The following is a 19,402-nucleotide window of genomic DNA, read 5'->3' as shown; positions in this document are numbered from 1 at the left end:
GGGGATCTTCCCGACCCAAGGATCCAACCCGGGCCTCCTGCATTGCTGGCAGACACTTTTACCATCTGAGCCATCTGGGAAGCCCTCTCAGTCCAATGCACTTCACTATAGAAGAGAGAAGAAAGGGATAAAGAATAAGTGTTAGTCACTCAGTCGTGTGCCACTCTTTGCTACCCCTCTCTGCCAGGCTCCTCTTGTCCATGGGATTCTCCAGGCAAGAATACTGAAGTGGCTTGGCTTTCCCTTCTCCAGAGGATCTTCCGGACCCAGGGATAGAATCCGGATATCCTGCACTTAAAGTGGATTCTCTACCGGCTGAGCCACTGGGGAAACTCAGAATAAGGGCTGGGTTCAAATTCACCTCCTCGCCCTATTTACTAGATATGGGCCCGTTCTATTCATAGTTTCTACTTCTTAGGGTTCTGAAAATTAAAAATTTGTATGTGTAATTTCCCAGGCTCAGTAAATACTTGAAAAAATGTTTCCATAAATGAACTGTTCACAAAAGAAAACAAAAGCCTTTTCCTGTATAGACAATGAGAGTCAAATGTACAGTGATTCTTTGGCCTCTACATGTTGATTTTGTTGTACCCACTGTGTAGGGGTGGTGAAATAGCTGCGGCCTAAGATCACACACAGAGCGCCCCCAATCCGCCTGGACATCAGCCACGATCGGAAATGTAAAGAGCAGTCTCCACCGAGCAGGTCCCACAACCCACGCTCCCTCCGTCTCACTCTCTCCGGAGCTGAGTCGCTGACAGACACCTCTTCTAGCCACCCAGCCGCGCCTTTTCCCAGCGCCCCGCCCCCTGAGCTCGATAGGTAGCCAATGGTGACACAGAGTCGTAGGCTCAGTATCCAATCAGTGGCTGGGAGCCCGGAAAGGCATGGTTAGAGGTGGCTGGGGCTGCCAGAAAGCGAGTGGCGCGGCGCAGCGGCAGAGGTAAGATGGCTGCTGTGCTTGCTCTTCGCCTTTGGAGTTAGGCTGCTGCTTCGCCCCTTCTGTTTGTTCCGAGCTGCTACTCTGTCTCAATCAGCGTCAGGGTCGCTTTACTCCTCTAGGCTTCCAGGACCCAGATTCGCCGGTGCTGGGAGTCTTAGGGCAAAATGGCGCTTGCACGGGGCCTCCGAGGATGGGCAGGGCCCAGCCTTCAGCTTTGAGGCAGGCCGGGACAAAGGCGGCATGCGGGGAGGCGGAGGCCAGGGGTGGGGCGGGTGGCTCTGCGGCGTTGCGGCGCGGCGTTGGGCAGGAGCTGGCGCTTCCGCCTCTTGCTGCTTCTCCCTCGTGTGGCGACCGTGCGAGCCCTTGAGATACTTTCAACGTGGCTGTGGTCGGAGTTGGGGGAGGGCTTGGACAGAGAAGTTGAGATGAGGCAAATTCAGTAACATCTTGGTAGACCTGGGCGGAAGGGAGTTAAGGAGCGTGACTTCCGCCTGGCGTTTTAGAAGCCGCGTGCAGTCTGCCCGGTATTGTGGAGCTGGGGTTTTCGGGAGGGTAAGGGCTTTTTGATCTTTGTGCGACCCTGCAGGTTTTGGTATGAACAGGATTCGGATTCACGTCTTGCCGACCAATCGGGGGAGGATCACCCCAGTGCCCAGATCTCAGGAGCCCCTGTCTTGTTCGTTTACTCATCGTCCATGTTCGCAACCTCGTCTGGAGGGGCAGGAATTTTGCATTAAGCATATCCTTGAAGACAAGAATGCGCCTTTCAAGCAGTGTAGTTATATATCGACGAAGAACGGGAAAAGATGTCCCAGTGCTGCCCCAAAGCCTGAGAAGAAAGATGGGTATGTGTGTGTATATATATGTATATATATAGAGAGAGACAGTTAGATACCTGTCGTATGTACTTTTAGTTTTTAAGTGAGAGGAAGATGTGGCAGGATGTGGCCTTGGAAACAGCCGCCAAGTTTTTTAGGCCACGTGTTTCTAAAATTGAAGTTATGGGTATATCCTTGGAAAATTTTTTTTAATGGTGAAAACGAGGAGACATCTCCTGGTTGGGCCATTTTATTATCTCTTTGGCTATTTTACCTTACCTGTAAAATAAAGATTGTTCTTAAGCCTAGGTTCCATGGCTCTTGAGGCTGTCCTTGAATCTTAGGTAATGCAAAATTGTATACATGTGTATTTTTCTAGGAAAAATTTTCATCATTTAAGCGAAGTATCCATGCAGAAATTGGCTAGATAATTCTGCATTGTGTCCCACATCTTACTACCTACAATGGATTGATTTTGAAGTGTTATAAAATGTAAAATTGCCTTCCAGAACCAATTTTGAGAGATGAAAGTGGATCAGTGTGGTTTGCAAAATGATAACCAGCATTTTTATAGTTGGAATATTTCCTTAGATGGATAGATCACTAGGGTATGTTAACCTGCATTTCCCTTCAGTAATACCAAATGAGTTGACCTTGCCTGTTAAATTATTCTGCCTCACTAGCATTTTTAATCTACAAATGAAGATAATAGTCATTTTAATTTCCTGAAAATGATCTAAAGATCACTGTCTATGGAAATCATTGAGCTCTTGTAAGAGGGAGCATGAGTATGAAACGTTAATATTTTGTCTCCTTAGGGCATCCTTCTGTGCTGAACACGCTCGTAGGAACGCCCTGGCACTTCATGCGCAAATGAAAAAGACCAGTCCAGGGCCTGTGGGTGAAACACTCTTGTGCCAGCTGAGCTCATACGCTAAGACAGAGCTGGGGTCTCAGACTCCAGAAAGTAGCCGCAGTGAAGCCAGCCGAATTCTGGGTAAGAATCTTCTCTCTCATAATGAAAAAACAGGAAGAAAGTTAACAAAGAACTTTGGTTTATCTCAGTGCCTTGAACATATGTGGCACTTGAAAGTACAATATTATTATTAATTCATTGCCAGTTTGGGAGAATTCAGGACTGCTGCTGTTCACCAGTCTTGTTGGTTTTAAGTAGTGTGTGCTTAGGTTTACTTTCCTGAGTTAATGACTCTTTCAGTGATGTTTTTATACTTAACTTTGTTAGGTAAGATAATTTCAGGAAACAGAATAATTTTGAGTTGACCTTTCTGTCCTTTTGAGGCTATGGTTAACTCATTTGTGACTCAGAAAGTATATTTCTTAAGCCATTTTTATTTGCTGGTGCTTCTGTATTAAGCATTTTTAATTATAAGATTTGGATTGGTGTGTTAAGTAATCTAGTTTTGTGTGGTGGAGTTACAGAGGTGGGAAGTCTTAATGGCTGCTCTCCCTTCCTTGCCTCAGATGAAGACAGCTGGAGTGATGGGGACCAGGAACCCATTACTGTGGATCAGACATGGAGAGGTGACCCTGACAGTGAAGCTGATAGCATAGACAGTGATCAAGAAGATCCCCTAAAGTAAGTTGTAACTCCACATAGGGCTTTAAAATATTTTAGAAGGTAGTATGTGGAATGTAGTACTGCATGCTGTTAATAGGTTAATAAGCTAGGAGGGTTGAAGATAGCTTAGCTGTTTGTGAGCAGTAATAGCTTCTGTATTTAAAAGTGTCATTGTTCATCACCATCTTGCCTCAGAGTAGGATTCGATTCTTTTTTTAGAAGTCTTGTAATTTGGGAAAATTTTTGGACATCAAATTCTACATGTGAGAAAGTGCAGGGGGTAAATAGATTTCTTGGACATAGGAGTTGAGAGGTGGGTGGAGATCAGAGAAGAGAAAAGTGGTGAGAATTTGCTCTTGACTTAAACCTCAGGAATAAAAAACTAATTATATTTGAATAACAACTTTTCCCCCTCAAAGTTCTGATTAATTTATATTTTATTTAACTTTATATGTTTAAGAAAAATTAAAAGGTGTTTAAGAGCTTCCTTTGGTTTCATGCCTAAGAAAGAGAAACTGATTAGAAACCCAGGAGTAATCGTCCTAATTATATCTTACTAAGGTTCTGCTCTTTACTTAACCCACGATCGTTTTGGAGTTATGGAACATTGCCACTCAAAAGTCTAATGTTGCTGTGTCTCATAGTTTGGGTTTAGTTTTTGTTTTTTCCTAACTTCTATCTCTTGATACTTCCCACTGACAGTTTAGGTGGAAGAACTCTTAAATAGTGGGAGGGGTAATACATTTCTAGACTTGACTGTGTTTGACAAATTCTAAGAATAGCATCTTCTTCATTCCTTGGATTCTGAAGTTTATAAGAAGTCATTTAGGGTTCTATTTTCTGAGTAGAGTAGTTTCATTATTTTAAGTAATCTGAATATAGAGAGCTATTCAGGAACTACGTGTTTGGAAAGTCCATGTAAGTAGTTTGAGAAGAAATGCTTGTTTCTAGCAGGATATTTTCACAGTAGAAACTTTATACTAAGCCATAGATAGATAGATAGATATAGATATTATATATAGGTATATATATATAGATGTAGATATAGATATAGATTTAATTTATATAGTTACATTACATTGTGCATCTGGAAATGCCATACTTGATTGAGGTGTACATGCTGTAGGATCACAAAGTGATTGTCTTTGGTGTGGTAAACACTCAGTTTGTAAGGTCCAGAAACTTTATTTTCTCTCTACTAATCTAGAGTGGGTCAATCTTCACTGATCCACGTTTATGCTAACCTGACTTACATACAAGAGATTTGGTGGTTTAGTCGCTAAATCATGTCCAATTCTTGTGACCCGGTGGACTGTAGCCTGCCAAGTTCCTCTGTCCATGGAATTCTCCAGGCACGAATACTGGAGTGGGTTGCTATTTCCTTCTCCAGGGGATCTTCCCAACCCAGGAATTCTTCTCAGGATTCTTAACCCAGGATTTGAACCTGGATCTCCTGCATTGCAGCCAGATTCTTTACCGACTGAGCTAGGAAGGAAGCCCTTAAAGGAGATTGTTACGTGAAACAAAATACCAGTTAATTTTATGAGAAATATAAGTGTTAAAAGGGTTAGATGTCAGTTTCCCCTGAAAGGAACATTCAAGGGGAAAAAACAATTTAACACGATATAAAAAGTGATTCCCTTTTTTGAAATTGGTCTAATAATAAACCTAGACTTACATTTGTGCATATCAGAGCAAGAGTTAGTACATGATTTTTTAAATTAAAACTAGCTGTGAATATTTGTGGCTCCATCTTTAAATAAATGACTCATTTGTCACATGAACTAGGCATTTACCTTAGTTAGGATGCTCATCTGCCTCCCCAAATGATTTGTTGTAAATTCTAATTGTAGTCCCCAGTTAAGTCCTCTTCTGACAGGGTACAATGAAATTAATTTCATTTTAACAAATGATGTTAGGTTAAGGCCTCAGTATTTTAGGGATACAGGCATTAATGCAGACATGCCCCATTTTCCTGAATATGAATAACCTCATCACCTTGTTTAAACATTAGATATTTTTGAAATTTTCACATTTTCTGAGTCTTAGATTTTGCCATTTTTATAATTTCAGAGTACTTTGTAGTTGTAATTTTCTAATGCACAGGTATTATCTCCTGTTTATATTTAAGAAAAGTTTTTGGCAGAGATTATTTGCTCTCAGTCCTAAAGTTAATAGTTTTATTCTGTGTATTTCAGTGATTTAAGAGTTAAATTTTAAAGAGCACATATTTTTTGGATTTAAAATTAGTATATAGTTCCTGTGTATTTTGTCTTTTAAATAATAGAAATAATTTTTACTAGGTCAAAATACAAGAGTATCAAGTCAGGGTATATATCTAACTTTTTTTTTTTTCCCCCTAGAATAAGGGTTTTTTTAATAAAGTTTTGTTAATTCATAGTTGGTGGCAAAGCTTAATAAAGTTGATGTGGATCTAGATCTTTGGCAATTAAGGGTTTCTCCAGGGTACTATATTTTGAGAATATTGTGAAGAGAATGAACTGAGGATATTGACTAGCCATTGGGATCAGTGTTTTGAGGGCTGGTATAAACTCCAAAATATAAGTGTAGCTTATTTTTATTTATTTATTTTTGGCTATGCTTTGTGGCTTATGGGATCTTAGTTGCCTGAACAGGGATTGAATCCAGGCCTTTCAGCAGTGAGAGCGTAGAATCCTAACTACTGGACCACCAATTAAAAGTGCACTTTTAAATTAGAAGTTGTAATTGTTTGTGATCTTTTGTACTTTAATTAAAATATATTGAGATACATGCTCTTAACACTGTAATTTACTGGTAGGTGATTTTTTTCTGTATTAAATTATTAAAGGGAACAAGACTGTAGATTAATAAAAGTTTTGAGTGTTCTGTAGCTTTACTCTTGTTTAAACATAATGCAAATAACTAGGGAGCGTAATGAAACGTTTTTCCTTCTCCACATTTTGAGATCATACATTAGTATCCATTCTTGGGTATTTTGTTTTTTTATTACAATAGTAAAATGCTGTGAAAACATTCTTATTTAGTAAGGTGATTATCTCAGCACTGACTGCTTGTTGAATAGCAACCCTAAGTCTAACCTTTACTCTTTGCTCCTTTTAAGCTTGGGTCTTACAGTTGTGCCTTCTTATCCTTTTTGAATCATCTTACTCTAGACATGCTGGTGTCTACACGGCAGAAGAAGTGGCCCTGATTATGCGTGAGAAGCTTATTCGTTTGCAATCTTTGTACATTGATCAGTTTAAACGACTTCAGCATCTGCTCAAAGAGAAGAAGCGACGTTACTTACACAATCGCAAAGTGGAACATGAAGCTCTAGGCAAGTTTTATGCCAGTTCCGACAACCTGTCATGGGTTTAATCAACATGTGAATTCGGTAGTTAGACTTATTTCTTTTTTGTTACCTGGACTGGAGAAGGATTTGCTTTTGAAACTGTTTGAAGATGCATCCTTGGTTGCTTGGCAAATAACATCTTGACTGTTTTGACTTTCCAGGTAGTAGTCTCCTGACTGGCCCAGAGGGACTTCTGGCCAAAGAACGAGAAAACTTAAAGCGTCTAAAATGTCTTCGTCGGTACCGTCAGCGCTATGGAGTGGAAGCCTTACTACACAGGCAGCTGAAGGAGCGCAGAATGCTGGCCACAGATGGTGCTGCCCAACAGGTAATTTGTGTATATACCTCTAAGATGTATACATTTGCTTTTACAGAGTTATGGTGAACACTGCTGTACGGTTTTGGTTCTAAAATCTCACTTACTAGGCTTACAGGGCTTCTCTGATGGCTCAGATAGTAAAGAATCTGCTTGCAACATGGAAGACCTGGGTTCGATCCCTGGTTTGGGAAGATTTCCTGGAAAAGGAAATAGCTACGCACTCCAGTATTATTGCCTGGAGAATCCATGGACAGAGGAGCCCGGTGGGCTACAGTCTATGGGGTTGCAAAGGGTTGGATGTGACTGAACGATTAACTCTCACTTGCAAAATTTTTGTTCTGAAATCTAACTTACTGGACGTGGGGTATATTGAGCATTTACCTGGGAGTCCAGAGACATGAGTTTTAGTTCCCTTCTGATTAATTCTGTGCCTGCTCTGATAAATGAACCTCTCTGTACTCTTATTTTCATCTGCATATTGAAGGATTGCTATAGATTTCTAAGTTATTTGGTTCAGAAATCTTCATTTCAGAAATAGGCACAGAACACTTAACAGTTTGTGACTCTTGTTTTAGAAAGCAGAGAAATAAGTAGAATAATAAGAACAATGAATGTCAGTAAGTTTGATGAACCAAGTTAAGTGATCATTTTTAAACTTGTTTAAAACGATTTTTAAACAAAACATCAGAGTAATTCCATTTTTCTCATATTTTTTGAGGCTCAGCATAAGACTACAATTTAAGATAAGTAAAAGATGGGTAGTTTGAAAAACTCTAGGCCTGTGTATCACACTTTTGTAATATGGAGGAGTTGTATTTCAAATTATGGTTGGCTCGATATTTGCACATGAGGTTTAAGGTTTTTTTCCTTTTGCATAGCATCGGTGAATAAATTGTTAAACGATAGATAATTTATTTTGACTAACATGTTTTCTCATTTTAGGCCCATACCACTCGTTCCAGTCAGAGATGCTTGGCCTTTGTGGATGATGTTCGTTGTTCCAATCAGTCTCTTCCAATGACCAGACACTGCCTTACCCGTATCTTTTTTGCTCTGTTTTTAGTTTGCTAGCTAATCTGAAGACTAGTGGGGATCTGTGATAGTTTAGTTAATTGAAGGTCTTTGTATTCTTTTGGCCCTGAATCAAGGCCAGCAGTTTGCTGAAGCTGTTGGTTTCAAACAGGAGCCTAAAGAAGTCTCTTTCTATGGTCTGTTTGGCCATTTCAGATCTTGGAAATGTAATGGTCAATTCATTAGAAAGAAACATCTCAAGTCATTGGTGATAGGGGCTAATACTTATTTGTAGTTGATTAATACTAGGATTCCAAAATTTAGAGATCCCTGGTTTAACTTTTTCATTAAAAATATAATAATGTTAAGTCCAGTTACTATAAAAGAAAATTGTTGTGTATCCAAAAACAGTGGGATGATTCTGAACTGTGAGCTGTCTTTGAATATTATCCTTTTGTGTGGTCAGGGCCATGACTTATATATTTTAGTTTTCATTCAAATAGGAAACTTACATTTGTAATTCGGTTGTAAAATTTTTTGAGTTGTGTATTAGATTGTGAAAGTGCATCTACATTATGAACATTGAGAAAAGTCACTTTCATAGTTAATGCACTTTTAAAATATAATCTTTATTATATGAAAGGCATAAATCTTGCTGGATTTCATTTGCCTGGCAAAATACACAAATATTTGGAAAGTAAAATGTATTTTCTTTGGTAAGAAGGGAAGGAAAACTTTCTTTTTTGAAAGGAAAACTGACTTTTTTTCTATTCTGTTTATTAAATACTTTACAAGTTTATTAATTATTGTAACAAATGTTTGATAAAGGATTTTGTCCTTGATATCATTAAAAACTAAAGATAAATACTGAAAACATAATTGGGCAAAGGCTATCTACGGACAGATTAAAAGAAGTGGCTGATAGTTGAAAAGTATTCATCTTCACTATAAATAAATAAGAAAACAAGGAAGTTTTTTTAATTATGCATTTTGTTTTTCTTTTTGGCTGTACTGCCACAGACTGTGAGATCTTAGTTCCCTGACCAGCGATTGAACCCAAGTCCTGGCGGTGAAAGTGCTGAGTCCTAACCACTGGACCACCTGGGAATCCCCTAATCTAGAAATTTGATACTTATCTATGTATGAAATATAATTAGTAAGTTTCAAAAGTTTCTGAGGAAATAGTGAAATGGGCCCTTCTAAACATTGCCAGTGAGACTGTAAAGTGGTATAGGCTTTTTAGAAAGCAGTTTGACAATATTCATATATTTTTTTTTTCTTTTTTAATGTTCATGTTCTTTGATGTCATCTCTGGGAATTTAAGAAGATATCAAATACGGATCACTATTTTTACATAAAATTCTTCGAACTAGAGACAGCCTTAACATTTTCAGGGATGGAAAATAGGAAAATTTTGATAAAATGTAATATGGAATATGTTCAGGAATTAAACATATTTAAAGTTTATGAATGACAAGAAAATGATAGTGACAAAAATAGAATATGGAATTCAGTAGAGTATGGTTTTAACTACATGGAACTAATACTGGGAGGGAATATAACAGAAATGTGACTATTATTGGATGGTGGGGTTATGAATGTCCTTTTTCCCTCTGCCTTGTACTTTAAGGTTTTCTTCAGTGGCCTTGAATTACTTTATAAGGCAAAAAACCCAACTTATGGATATTAAAGAGTATTCTAGATTTTTTCTTACTGCACTATTCTCAGTTTGTTAGAATTTTAATATTTTAAAAAAGCAAAGTTGAACATAAAATGTATTTGAAAAGAGAAGGGAAGTTATTATTTTTCTCTTTTATGCTCTTTTCCTTTCCACTCCATGGTTGCCTAAGTCACTTACCCTTCCTTAAGTCCTTATCCCAGAGAAAGATGCGACTGCCATTGGTGACCTGTTAACTCTTTACTCTGGTCTAATGGAGAGAGCCCTGGACTGAAAGTGAAGGACCCAGTCTCTAGTTGTAGGTCAACCATTCCCTTCTTTTGTCTGTTGTCCCCATCTGAAAGGAAAGGGGTGGAGGAGGGGGGTAAAAGGGTTTTCAGGGATACTGTGATAGTAAATAAGAGGCTTGTGAAAGTCCTTTGAATTACATGAAAAAGGTTCTAATTAAAACATTTAATGGATTAACATTTAAGATTTTGATAATTTAAACAAGATTGGGCTTCTTAAGCACACAGAGATTGCAGTTTGTTAACTTGAGCATTGGTTTTCATTTCAATAGTTATTTGTTTACAGTAAGCTGTATACTGTACCTTGAGAGCAGTTCTCAGCAGGGGCCATTGCCCCCCATTTGGCAATGTGTGGAGATATCTTTGTCCGTCATAGCTCTGGTGGGGGTGCTGCTGACATCTAGTGGGCAGAGGCTGGGAATGCTGCTAATAAACATTCCACAGCACACAGATAGCCGTAATGCTGATGCTGGTAGTGGCAGTGCTGTGTAACTCTGTTTTAGAGAGTTTGGCAAGTTCTAAGAATGGATTAAAAAAAGTAACTTTCTTCAAGAGGTTTTATTTGGCTTAAAAATTATAATGTACATTGGATTTTTTACCTGTAAAAACTTAACCTTAAAATTTGGAGGATTAAAAATTACCCATACTTGCATAATCAGTTTATAGAAAATTGGGTACAATCAATTTATAGAAAATTGTACTTTCTGGTTTTAAAAATGAGCCCAAATTTGAAATGACAATTGTCTATTAATTTAGGGAAAACAACTGTGTAGTTAGGATATCAGGAAATGCTAAAACTTGAGGAAAATGTATTTTGTAGACTGACTTCTGAAATTTTGCTATCTAATCATGATTTCAATGTTCGTTCATCCTACAGCGCTTCTTTGCCAATTTGGAAATATAGCCCCTTTCTGTTTCTACCCATAATAGAAGTTGTTAGGGCTCCTGGAGTGTTCTTGGAGTACTTCTTTCCATGGGTCCTGATTAAAGCAAAGTATTTCCTGTTAGAGTATGATAGCTAATTACATTGCTAGAGCTTCTGTTTTCCCCAGTACCCTGCTTCTTTTAAACAAATTTATGTAATAAACATTTTAAACAAAGTTCAAAATGTGTTTTTAAAAAAATAAAAACAACTTTCTGCCTATCTGCTTAACAGCAGAAACAACGTTGTATCTTTTGACTCTTGGAAGGAGTCTTGCAGAGATAGGGGCCTCTGCAAGCTATTTGCTTTTGCTGTGACATGTTTCTTCTGGATAGGTAGGGATTTCTAGGATCATTACTGTTGACACTTAGCACTATGTTTTTAAATGTTTCATATTTGACCCTCATGGAGAGAATGAGATTAGTGTCTATTCTAAAGTATAGATCCTGAAATGAAGGTTGGGGACTAGTTTTACACTACTGGTAGAGCTAGAATTACTCTAGTAAATGAAAATTTGAGAAATAACTTTAAAAATTGTTACCTGCATTTGATTCTGTATCAAATGTAACTAATAATCTTATGTAGTCCAGACCTTGAATTTTACATGGCAGACAACTTTTTTATGCCTCGGACAGATCCATTTTATTTCCCTTGACCATTTTTCTACAGATATTTGTCAGGACACGAATCAGGTTCTCTTCAAATGCTGCCAGGGGTCTGAAGAGGTACCCTGCAACAAACCAGTTCCTGTAAGCCTTTCTGAGGATCCTTGCTGCCCACTGCATTTCCAGTTACCTCCTCAGATGTATAAGCCCGAGCAGGTACTGTCTGTGCCAGACGATCTGGAAGCCGGCCCCATGGATCTGTACTTGAGTGCTGCCGAGCTTCAGCCCACTGAGAGTTTACCTCTGGAGTTCAGTGATGTAAGTTAGAGAAGCTCTGCTCTGGTTGGCCCTTGAGGCAAGGCCTTGTTTATTAATGGTGAGACTAGGTTAGTCATTTGTGGTTTAAAAAAGAAAAAACTGATAAGTTTTTTGAAATGATATGTATGGTCGTATTTGTATGTTAACACATTCGTTTAGAGACAGTTTAAATTTACAGAAGTTTTTCTGAGGGCATGATAAGGGAAATTATAAACTAAAAGAAGTTGGAGGAAAGTCTCTGTGATTGGATTTACGTAGCTGGGAAATTTGGTGCCCATTCACAAGGTAATTCACTAGAATCTTAACAATACAAATGATTTCCAATATCTACTCAGCAGTGCAAAGTGTTTTGATTGTGTATTCAGGGTTATCATTTTTAGATTAATGTGTCCCCCCCAAAAAACAGCCCTAAACTTAGCTCCGCCTACTGTTTTTCATTTTTGATAGTTATTAAAGATTCTTTTGTGAACAGACTTGGATATCATTGACCTCTCTAAATTTTACTGTGACAACCTTCTAAGTATATACACTTCATTGCCTTTTTCAGCCTGCTTCTCGCTCTTAAACGCATCTCTCATTGTATTTGCTTCCCTAATTAGCACTACCCTACTATGTCATTCACTTTAGGGATCAGTTGATGTTCCCTCTCTCTTTTTAGCACTTGGCTTAATCTTTAGCTTTCTAATAAAGGTTTTCATTATTTATTATGAAATCTTCTGAATTTAATATGTCTTGTATATAACCATAGCATATTTAAAGTGACAAATCTAAATAGAAAATTTAGTAAAGTTTGCAGTATTGTTTGTGTAGGGGTAGAAGCAGGATTTGGATGGCCTACAGTATTGCTCACTAAAAAGATAAATCAGGAAAGGCTAATATCTTAAAAAGTGGTACTGATTCAGTAAGCTGATTCCAAGGAATTCCCTAGAGGTCCAGTGGTTCGGACTGGGTGCTTTCACTGCTGTGGCCTGGGTTCATTCCCTGGTTGGGGAGCTAAGTTCGCACAAGCCAAGTGGTGTGGCCCAAAAAGAAGAGTGAACTGAATAAATTTCCTTACCCTCTTTTTTGATTGTATACTGTCTTTAGGCTTAGTATGTTAATGTTTGTCACTTTATGATAATAAAATTATACTTTTGGTTATAATCTTGATTATGATTGCTTTTTAAAACATTTCTTTCTGGACTTCCCTGGTAGTTCAGTGGTTTGCACGCCCCACTTCCACTGCAGGGGCATTGGTTTGATCCCTGATGGGGAAACTACAATCTGGCAAGGTGCATGGCACAACTAAAAAAATTAAAAATAATTAAAAAATTTTTTTCTTTCAAACAGATTCATAGGATATGAGAATCTTAGAGATTATATACTCCAGTGCTTTGTAAAGTTTTCCAGTGAGATTGTGTTGAAGAGAGTAAATGAATAGATAGCCCTAGATTGATGGGCAAATTTTTGTCCACTTTCTTCATTTTTACATGTGAAGAAAACCCAAGAAAACCCAAAGAGGTACTATCTTTCCTTTTTTTTTTAAACTTAGTAACGTGAACAGATTTATCTGTTTTAAAAACAACCTGATCAAGTACTACATTGCCAGATTCCCTTCACATAGTAATGTATATATGTAGAAGTTAACACGTGTTTTATTTAGATGTACTAGATTATTGTTAATTTTTATTTCATGTGATTGTTAATTTCTAGAGCCATTTCTGTTTTGTCCCTTTTGTTTCCCCTTTCACTTGTTTTTGTCATTAATTTTAAAGAGTGTTCTCAAACTTTTGATGATTTAGATCTGAGAAAATATGACTCTTTGTTGAAGATTGTATTCTTGTCTTCAGAGAATAATGACACAAAATGTTAGTGATTATGAGATGCGAAAGAATGTACGAGAAGTAACTTTATTTTTGAGAATCTAATGGGTTTTTAAGAGGGACCTATGTTGTTAGAGGCTTAAAAGTGATAATTAACTATTTGTACTTGATCATCTATTATGTCTGTATTAATGTACTTTAGATGAACCACATTGGTCATTTAAAAAGTAGTTTTATTCTTTGGAGGTAAAAATTCTCCAGAAAATGTTGAAACACATTCAAATTCAGTTTTATAAAAGAATTTTTGTCCTCCCATAAATTCTGAATATCCTAGTCTTGCTGGAAAAAAATAGTTTCTAATTTAATACCTTAATCCTATTACTTTGAGCTTGCTCTCTTTTTGTGTTTGTTTGTTTTTTGAGTTCCGTTTTTGACATCAGAACAAAATGTGGATTCTATCCTATGTTCTGGTATGTCTCTACATATTCCTCTTATGTTAGGCATTTCTGCTGATCCTTTCTTCCTCTTATTTTAGGTTCCTGTTCCCAATTTTAATTCTCATAACAGACAACACTCAATATGTGAAGAAAGCGCTTTTAGTATCTATTTTTCTTTGAAAACTTTCTATGCCATTGTCATTTCGAGACTTTGAAACGTTTTGCCACATTACTTACATGGGTTCTTTTAAGTTTCACCTTAGTTAATTATGCAGTTGACTCTTGAACGACATGGGCTTGAGCTTGTGTGGGTTCACTTACTATGCAGATTTTTTTTTCCAGTGAATACTTTTTACAGTCTCCATGATCTGCAGTTGATTGAATCTGAGGGTACAGAACCATGGACACAAGGCTGCCTTGAAGTTATGCCCTGATTTCTGACTGGACACTGTTGCCCCTAGCCACTGCATTGTGCAAGGATCAAGTGCATGATAATTGTGCATACTAAAAGAATTGGATAGTACAGTTCACAGTCTTTTTTTTTTTCCCCTTCTGTCTGCAGCATGCAAGATCTTAGTTCCTTGAAACCAGTGCAGGGATCAAACCGGCACCCCCTATAGTGGAAGCATGAAGTCTGAACCACTGGGGTGCCAGGGAGTCCCAATAGTTAATAGTCTTAACGGTATGAGAACACTGGTTTCTGTGTACAGAAGTTTCTAACACATCTGAAATAGATGTTAGGTAGCCAGCTATATCCTTTTCCTTATGTTTCTGCTTAGATTGAGCAGCTTTTTAAGTCTAGCACATTCTTTATTAGTTCAATTCAGTCACTCAGTCGTGTCCGACTCTGCAACCATGGATTGCAGCATGCCAGGCTTCCCTGTCCATCACCAACTCCCGGAGCTTACTCAAACCCATGTCCATTGAGTCAATGATGTCATCCAACCATTTCATCCTCTGTCGTCCCCTTTTCCTCTCGCCTTCATGAAGTCTTTCCCAGCTTCAGGGTCTTTTCAGATGAGTCAGTTCTTAACATCAGATGGCCAAAGTATTGGAATTTCAGCTTTAGCATCAGTCCTTCCAATGAATATTCAGGACTGATTTCCTTTAGGATGGACTGGTTGGATCTCCTTGCTGTCCAAGGGACTCTCAAGAGTCTTCTCCAACACCACAGTTCAAAAGCATCAATTCCTCAGCGCTCAGCTTTCTTTATAGTCCAACTCACATCCATACATGACTACCGGAAAAATCATAGCTTTGACTAGACGGACCTTTGTTGGCAAAGTAATGTCTCTGCTTTTTAATATGCTGTTTAGGTTGTTCATAACTTTTCTTCCAAGGGGCAAGTGTCTTTTAATTTCATGGCTGCAGTCACCATCTGCAGTGATTTTGGAGCCACCAAAAATAAAGTTTCTCACTTTTCTACTGGAGAAGGAAATGGCAACCCACTCCAGTATTCTTGCCTGGAGAATCCTGTGGACAGAGGAGCCTGGCAGGTCACAGTTCATGGGGTCTCAAAGAGTCGGACACAACTGAGCAACAAAACACCCACCCACACACACAGTTTCCATTGTTTCCCCATCTATTTGCCATGAAGTGATGGGACCAGATGCCATAATCTTAAGTTTTCTGAATGTTGAGTTTTAAGCCAACTTTTTTACTCTGTTTACTTTCATCAAGAGGCTCTTTAGTTCTTCGCTTTCTGCCATGAGGGTGGTGTCATCTGCGTATCTTAGGTTATTGATATTTCTCCCAGTGATCTTGATTCCAGCTTGTGCTTCATCCAGTCCAGCATTTCGCATGATGTACTTTGCATATAAGTTATATAAGCAGGGTGACAGTATACAGCCTTGACGTACTCCTTTCCCAATTTGGAACCAGTCTGTTGTTCCACGTTCAGTTCTAACTTGCTTCCTGACCTGCATACAGATTTCTCAGAAGGCAGATCAGGTGCTCTGGTATTCCCATCTCTCAAAGAATTTTCCAGTTTGTTGTGATCCACACAGTCACAGGCTTGAAAGTTATATTCCTTCCTTTACCTTAAGGATATGATTCTTTGTTTTGGTGATCAAAACCAAGGGAAAGTATTTCGAATTCTTAAGACTTATTTTTAAAGCATAGAACTTCGCTTTTCTCAAGAAGCTGAATTACTGGAGACATGGATCCTCTGTAAAGTGCCTTGAACACAGGACAGTTTAAACCCTTGGATAGTTTTCACTCTTGGGAGGCAGAGTTTGGCAGTAATGCTTAGAAAGCAGAGGCATGAAAGTGAGTTTGACACATTGTCTGAGCTTTTATAGTGCTTTAGGCCCTGAATCAAGACCAGTGGTTTGCTGTAGCTATTGGTTTCAGACAGGAGCCGAGAGCATTGTCTTCCTATGGTCTGTTGGCTTCAGCCCTCCAGTGGGAATAGCCAGTTCAATTGGAAGAAACATGGTCTGTAGAATATAATGTCATGTGTGTGTATTTTAAAGGGCAGTTGGATTATGTTAGGTTTAAAAATCAGGAACTTATTCTCCGTAGGCATAATGACTTAACCAGAATATTTCCTGGCCATTCAGAAGGACTTGGAGTTTCTTTGTCTTCCTTCTTTCTTCCCTATACCTCTTCCTGTTTTACTCACTGGCTGGCTTTGGGGCTGTTAGAATATTTATCAAGTGGTCTCATATTGTCCAATCTATTAAGGCAGTATTTCATTTTAGTTTATAATTATGCTGCTCTCCATTTTAGATGCATCACTCATGAACTTAGAGGTCGCCTACAGCTAGTCTTAGAAGTATATGCCTGTTCTGGGGAGGGAGGGGTGCGGCACAGGTCTAGTTCCCCAACCAGAGGTTGAACCTCCACCCTTGGCAGTGAAACAAAGCATGGAGTCCTAACCACTGGACTGCCTGGGAATTCCCAGTATATGCTTCTTTAAAATATTTTTTATTGTGGTACGATATTTATAATGTAAGAGTTGCCATTTTAAAACATACTATTCAGTGGTATTAAGTACATTTAAACTATATTACAACCATCACCACAGTCAATTTCCATTGAACTTTCCACAGAACTTTTCTCAGTGCAGACAGAGACTGTATCCTTTAAACTGTAACTCCCACGTCTCTGTCTCTAGCTCTTGGTAGCTACTATTCTACTTTCTGTCCCTGAATTTTCCTGTTTAAAAAATACTCTTAAAGCTACTATAGTGGTCTGCACTTTATATTTGGCAGCAAGAATCAGTACTTTTCCATCTTGTCCCATTTGTTGCACGCACATGTGTTTTTGTTTAAAGGTAGACAAGGGGTGAGGGAATGATGGGAGAACTGCTGTGAGAGTTGCTAAAAGTGGGCAAACTTTAGCTTGTTGGTTCACTTGGTGTTGCTGATAGGTTTTTTTCTTCTCTTCTCTTAGGATTTGGATGTTGTGGGTGACGGTATGCAGTGCCCTCCTTCACCCTTGCTTTTTGATCCTTCACTAACCCTTGAAGATCATCCGGTCAAAGAAATTGCCGAAGGCCCAGTGGATATTTTGGCAAGTGAAGAATAATTTCAGCCAGGCAGAGAGCTCCATGCTGGCTCTGGCTGGCATGTACTCCCCGGGGTTGAGGTTGTCATCACTGTCTGTATAGGTGCCCGTGGTTGGAGTTTTCCAGCTGGGCCTTAGAACATTTACTAGCCCCTGATCCCCATATCTGGGAGAGCAGGACATAAGTTTATTTGGTTAACTAGGAAAGGTTGAGGCAAGGAATGTAGGTTGATTTAAGGGAGAATTCAGTATTGGAATTGTTTTCATCATAAAGTTAAGCACAAGCAGTGTGATTTGGTTTCTTTGAGCTTTGTCTGGGACACTCATGGCCCTGACTGAAGACCTGCAGTTACACTATAGCTGCTGGTTTCAAACAGAGGCCCAGAGCACTGTCTTCCTGTGTGATCTGTCGGTTGTTCTGTAACCTCAGCAGGGAATGGCTGTTTCATTTGGAAGAAACAACCCACAGCTTTCCTTTGCATTGGAAAGCCTCGGGAATGCTACCAGTAATGATTTGTGACTCCAGGGGTCAGAAATAGTCAAGTATGGGGAAGAGCAACTACATAGTTACTTTATATCTGCTGTCTTGTTCTGGTTGCTTACTGTACATGGGCTTTATGTAAGTCAGATTCATGCTGCAGGCCACAACGAATGAGTTTGTAACCAAACTGACTTTGTTTTAACAGGGCCAGATGCAGATGGCTGGAGATGGGTGCAGATCACAGGGACCTCGAAATTCTGAGAAAGCCCCTGCACCATTGCCTCAGAGTGGAATAGCTACTGCAAATGGGAAGCCGGAACCCACTTCTGTTAGTTGATAGCTTGTTCTGGGAACCAGTTGACTTTGGAGGATTTGTATTTCCCATTCTTTAAATAAGTATTTCTGACCCATCTCTCACTATAAAGGACAGTCCAGACTACCTTGTTTTTCTTTTGGGTTATCGAGTGCTCTAGTCAAACAAATGTTGGGGGCAGGGACCAATAGTGTCTACAAGCTGTGGATGTCTTCCCACTCCATGCAGGGGGGAGAGGTAGGTGATTCCCATCAGAGCTTCTGGGATTGAGAGTCCTGGAGACTGTGCCTAAGGGAAGAGAGGTTTTTGTAATGCTGTTTCCCAAGTCTTGGGATGTTGAGGGACCCAGTGGTTGGTTATCTCTGTCTAGCAGCCTATATTTTAGCCTTTCCTCACCTCCCATCCTTATTGGGTACTCTGAAGCTCCTCCTCAGTGAACTCTGACCCATAGTCTTTGAAAAAATAGCCCACAGGATTGGGCCTTCCTAAACAATCCATCTTGCTTCTAACCTATGTAAATTTCTGTAGTGGCTATCTTATGTAAGATAAAATAAAAAATTACTGTACATAGTTTCTATTAAATGTTAAAGTGTTATGAAAATATAAAACAATGAGTTGAATGCATGTTTTGTGTTTGAGAGTGTGGTGTCTATATGTTGGGGGGTGGATTGGGAGCTGTCTGATGAGAAAGGGAAAACAAGACAGATACACTTAAAAGATTTAAAAACCTGTAATAAGTAAATGGAAAGGGCTCCCTTACTAAAACCTACTTGCCTAGTTATGGTATTTCTGCATATTCCTCCCAAATGTGTTTTTCACCTCTGTGCTCCTTCCTCCCACTCAGATTTTTTTCTCACAATTAATGGCTGATTGTTGTCTCAAAATCCTCTAAGGCTAGGATTATGTGTGTGTATTTGTGTGATCTCCAGCGTTCTCTAAGGCTAGGAGTGTGTGTGTGTGTGTGTGTGTGTGTGTGTGTGTGTGTGTGTAAAGCTGGGAGTGTGTGATCTCACCATAATGTAATATGACAAGGAGGCCAAAAAGT

The 19,402-nt window shown here is 38.9% G+C and overlaps 1 protein-coding gene across 4 annotated transcripts; it reads left to right on the top strand.

Annotated features, from left to right (window-relative positions):
• The first annotated feature begins 879 nt into the window (after positions 1 to 879).
• Positions 880 to 18,965, top strand: KANSL2 (KAT8 regulatory NSL complex subunit 2). Of its 4 annotated transcripts, none has more exons than XM_010857728.1 (10): positions 880 to 943; positions 1,546 to 1,788; positions 2,580 to 2,758; positions 3,244 to 3,358; positions 6,496 to 6,659; positions 6,836 to 7,002; positions 7,936 to 8,032; positions 11,561 to 11,712; positions 17,450 to 17,569; positions 18,250 to 18,934. In XM_010857728.1, the coding sequence occupies exons 1-10, from the start codon at positions 888 to 890 to the stop codon at positions 18,379 to 18,381; spliced, it is 1,425 nt and encodes a 474-aa protein (XP_010856030.1). In that variant the 5' UTR covers positions 880 to 887; the 3' UTR covers positions 18,382 to 18,934. The 4 variants fall into 4 exon arrangements, with proteins under 4 accessions (XP_010856030.1, XP_010856028.1, XP_010856031.1 ...); XM_010857726.1 differs by having other exon boundaries at positions 11,561 to 11,814; XM_010857729.1 differs by having other exon boundaries at positions 882 to 943; positions 1,530 to 1,788; positions 18,250 to 18,965.
• The last annotated feature ends 437 nt before the right edge of the window (positions 18,966 to 19,402 follow it).

Source organism: Bison bison, unplaced genomic scaffold (assembly GCF_000754665.1).
Source record: "Bison bison bison isolate TAMUID 2011002044 unplaced genomic scaffold, Bison_UMD1.0 scf7180017864383, whole genome shotgun sequence".
Lineage (NCBI taxonomy): Eukaryota > Metazoa > Chordata > Mammalia > Artiodactyla > Bovidae > Bison > Bison bison.
This window is presented reverse-complemented; position numbering and strand designations above follow the sequence as displayed.

Bases quoted from the DNA above. Each gene is read 5' to 3' on its own strand.
- KANSL2 (XM_010857726.1), top strand. From the start codon at position 888: ATGGTTAGAGGTGGCTGGGGCTGCCAGAAAGCGAGTGGCGCGGCGCAG. The intron at 1,789-2,579 runs GTATGTGTGTGT...TTGTCTCCTTAG, and splicing joins AAGCCTGAGAAGAAAGATGG to GGCATCCTTCTGTGCTGAAC. The intron at 17,570-18,249 runs GCAAGTGAAGAA...TTGTTTTAACAG, and splicing joins AAGGCCCAGTGGATATTTTG to GGCCAGATGCAGATGGCTGG.